Genomic DNA, 3745 nt, shown 5'->3' on the forward strand with positions numbered 1-3745 from the left:
TCTCTCTCTCTCCTCCTTCTTTACTCTCTATCTCCCTTGCTCTCCCTCTGTCTTCCCCACTCCTTGCCTCCCCCCTCTCTGTTTCCCTTTATACTCCCTCCACCTCTCTCTCACTCACCACTTGATCAATCTTACCTCTCCTGTCCGTGGCATGTTGAAGAGAGAGTGACGTCGCTTGGCCGATGAAGGAAAGTGATGCTGCACTCTGTCTGTCTGCCTGTTTGTCTGCCTGTCTGTAAGCTTCTCTCTCTGTTTCTCTCTGTCTGTCTCCCTCCCTCCCTTTCTTTCTCTCTCTCCCCACCATTGTCTCTATCTGCCTGTTTGTTTGTCGGCTTTCCTCTTTCTTTCTCTCTTCTCTCTCTTTTCTTCCCCCTGTCTCCGTCTTCCTCCCTCCTTCCTTGCCCGCCACCCCTCCCCTTCTTCTCCCCCTCTCCCACTCACTTACCACTTGATCAATCTTACCTCTCCTGTATTTGGCATGTTGGAGAGAGCGACATAGCCAGGCCGATGAAGCAAAGTGATGCTGTATTCTGCCTTGATGTCTGGCTCGTCAAAACATGGGAAGGCTTGCCGGGCAAAAGTGGGCTCAAACTTGGAGGCCGCTAGGTGTCTGTGCAGAGAATAGAATAACGTTGAAGAGAAAAAACCGAGGATAATTGATGAAGTGTAAAGAGGAAATAAAATTCAATTCAATAACAACTATTACAGCTGTCTTTAAAGTGCTATCAGCTGCACATAGGATTGCTCATGTGCCTATTTTATTTATTACTTCCTAGAAATTTGTTAGTCATATCTAATCCCGAGGAAAACTTACTTTTAAGATAAAGCTCATGTTAAACTTTAATTTCATTTTTAAGTTTACCCCCCTCCCCCCACCTTTTTAAAAAGAATATTTAATAATATCTTATTTTTATTCCCCTCAAGACACAAAAATCATCTTAAGCTCAATCCGAAACAATACGAGTATGTGTTGTCAAAGTATCAAAGTAATTCAGGCAAAAAACCCCCACAGTTTCAGAAAATAGCACAACAGAAAAAATGGATACTTCAATCAATAAAAACAAGCAATAGTCATAAAAAAACTCCAAACAAAAACAGAGCTATAAAACAACAACAAAAAATCAAAGACTAGTATTGTGGTGCAGTGGGCATGCCTATTGCACACTTGAAACCCAACTTTGATACCAGAGTCGGGAGAATTAAAAAACCCCACAAAAAACCCCCCAAAAACAACAACACAAAAATTTCTCTGCAAACCTGGTCTCATTGGTGGCTGATTTAAGATACATACCTTTAGAAATGCTGACATTAATTTTTTGTCTTGGTCATAGATCCCTTAAACTGCACATGGACCAAAGTAATCAAGGCAGAACTAAACCACAGTTTCAGAAAATAGTACATCAGAACACCTAAACACCTAAAAATCTTTTGACTGAATAAACCAACCTCAACCCCAAAACAGCAAGTATAATTTGATAGTCATGAACCCCCCCCCCCTTCCCCCTCCCAAACTAAACCAAAATAAACACGAGATTAGATAGAAACAAAGATACTTTTTTTGTCCCAGTGGGAAGTTTTTCTTCGCTGTACAGAAATGGTAAAAACACATGTGTAGATATACATATAATTAAAAAATTAAATTATATGTTATTTTCATTAAAAAAACAACAACAACAACACTGTAAACACACACACACACGAAAAAAAAACCAAGAAAAGAAAAACTGGCGAATAAACCTTGTCTGGTTGGTGGCTGTGTTCAGATACGTCCCTTTATAAATGCCGACAATTGTCTTGGTCATGGATCCCTCAAACTGCAGCTCGACCATCACGGGAGAGCTGATGGTTTCCGACATCTCAATGACGTAGAACTCATTCGGCTTGTAGACGAAAGTCCTGCGTATACTGACCGGCGCCTGCGTCGAGTTGTCCTTCACTTCGGCGGACGTTACGTTCATGTAGTCTGTGTGCACGTGGATCAGGATGAACTTTGTCGGTCGATGGACTTGGAGCTATACAAGAAGGGGATTCCAAAACATTTTACGAGTATCAATATCACAGTTAGGTATAACAGATGTCTTGCTATTAGAGCTAGACATAATAGATCACTAGTACAGGTGCTAAACAAGAAGGCGATTCAGAAACATTTTATGTGTATCAATGTCACAGTTAGGTATAACAGATGTCTTGCTATCAGAGCTGGACCTAATAGATCACTAGTAGGCTACTGGAGCTAAACAAGAAGGCGATTCAATAACATATTACATGTGTTATTATCAAAGTTGGACATAGCACGGTCATCATATGACCTTAAGCAGTTGTGAATGCCGTAAAACACTTACCAAAAAAAAAAAAAGAAAAAAAAGTTAGACATAACAGATCACTGGAGCAAAAAAAAAAGAAGGCGATTCAGAATCTTATAATAGAGTTAGACACTACAGATCATTTGAGCTAAACGAGGAAGAAGGCAACGCAGAAACATATTACTTTATAATAAGATATAATATCACTGCCAGAGTTAGACGTTACAGACCATTTGAACTATATAAGGAAGAAGGCGATTCAGAAACATAATATAGTATACATGTATGCATTACTATCAGACTTAGACATTACAGAACATTTGAGCTATACAAGAAGACGGTTCAGAAACATATAATACGTGTATTACTATCAGAGTTAGACATTACAGATCATTTAAGCTATACAAGAATTTAAGGCGGTTCAGAAACATGTAATAGGTGTATTACTATCAGAGTTAGACATTACAGATAATTTAAGCTATACAAGAATTTAAGGCGGTTCAGAAACATGTAATAGGTGTATTACTATCAGACTTAGACATTACAGATCATTTGAGCTAATCAGGAAAGATAACGATTCAGAAACATATAATGAGCTATACAAGAAGGCAATTTAGAAACATATAATAGGTGTAGTACTATCAGAGTTAGATACAACATATAATACATACATTACTATCAGAGTTAGATACAACATATAATACATACATTACTATCAGAGTTAGATACAACAGATCACTAAAAATGAAGATAAAGTCAAGCCTGCTCTAATGACCACCTGTCCAAGACAATCAACTGTATATGTGACCACTTCCCCTCCACCCCCCTTTGAGTTTTTTCTGCATGAAACTGACACTGTTCGCGACATTCACCTATTTCAGGTCACCATCTAACGTTCTCTTTGACATTTTGGAGGCTGTCTAACTTTTTATTATCACAGTCGGATATAACAAATCAATGAAAAAAAAAGATAGTTTTTCCGCAGATATTTTTCACAAGATGTGGCAAAAGTGCACATAAAAAAATCAAATCAAAATTCCTGGCTGCTGTTAGCAAATTCATAGTTAAAAATAGTGATTTTTTTCTTTGCTCATTTTTTGACAACATCCGAGGGCTGTTCCCAAGCAAGTACCTACATACTCCACTCAGCAAAATATCATCACTGTTGTAAGAAAAATGAGTAAGGTTGTGTGAAAAACATTGGAGATACAGTGGTGTAATGTAATGCACATTGAGCATTTTTTTAGAAAATGGAAATTCGCAGCATTAAAGCTATAAATACGAACAGAACATAGAGCTCAACTTCCACCTGAACAGAATAAACCAGAACTACCCCTCATGTGAACCTTGTGTAACTACGCATATGAGACTGTGGATCATCACCTGTTCCACTGCACAGCCCAAAATGACATCAGAGCCACCCTTTTCCCTCCAAGACCTAA

General features: G+C 38.4%; 1 protein-coding gene across 1 annotated transcript in view; it reads right to left on the minus strand.

The window, feature by feature from the left end:
• The window catches only part of LOC101855446 (glutamyl aminopeptidase), a gene marked incomplete at its 5' end in the record, with an annotated part of 25988 nt that overhangs the window by 21539 nt on the left and 704 nt on the right, over nt 1-3745 (minus strand). Inside the window, 2 exon segments of the mRNA XM_013088122.2 lie at nt 463-610; nt 1738-2012. Coding sequence (XP_012943576.1) covers nt 463-610; nt 1738-2012 — 423 coding nt within the window.

The sequence above is a fragment of the Aplysia californica genome, unplaced genomic scaffold (genome assembly GCF_000002075.1).
Source record: "Aplysia californica isolate F4 #8 unplaced genomic scaffold, AplCal3.0 scaffold00688, whole genome shotgun sequence".
Lineage (NCBI taxonomy): Eukaryota > Metazoa > Mollusca > Gastropoda > Aplysiida > Aplysiidae > Aplysia > Aplysia californica.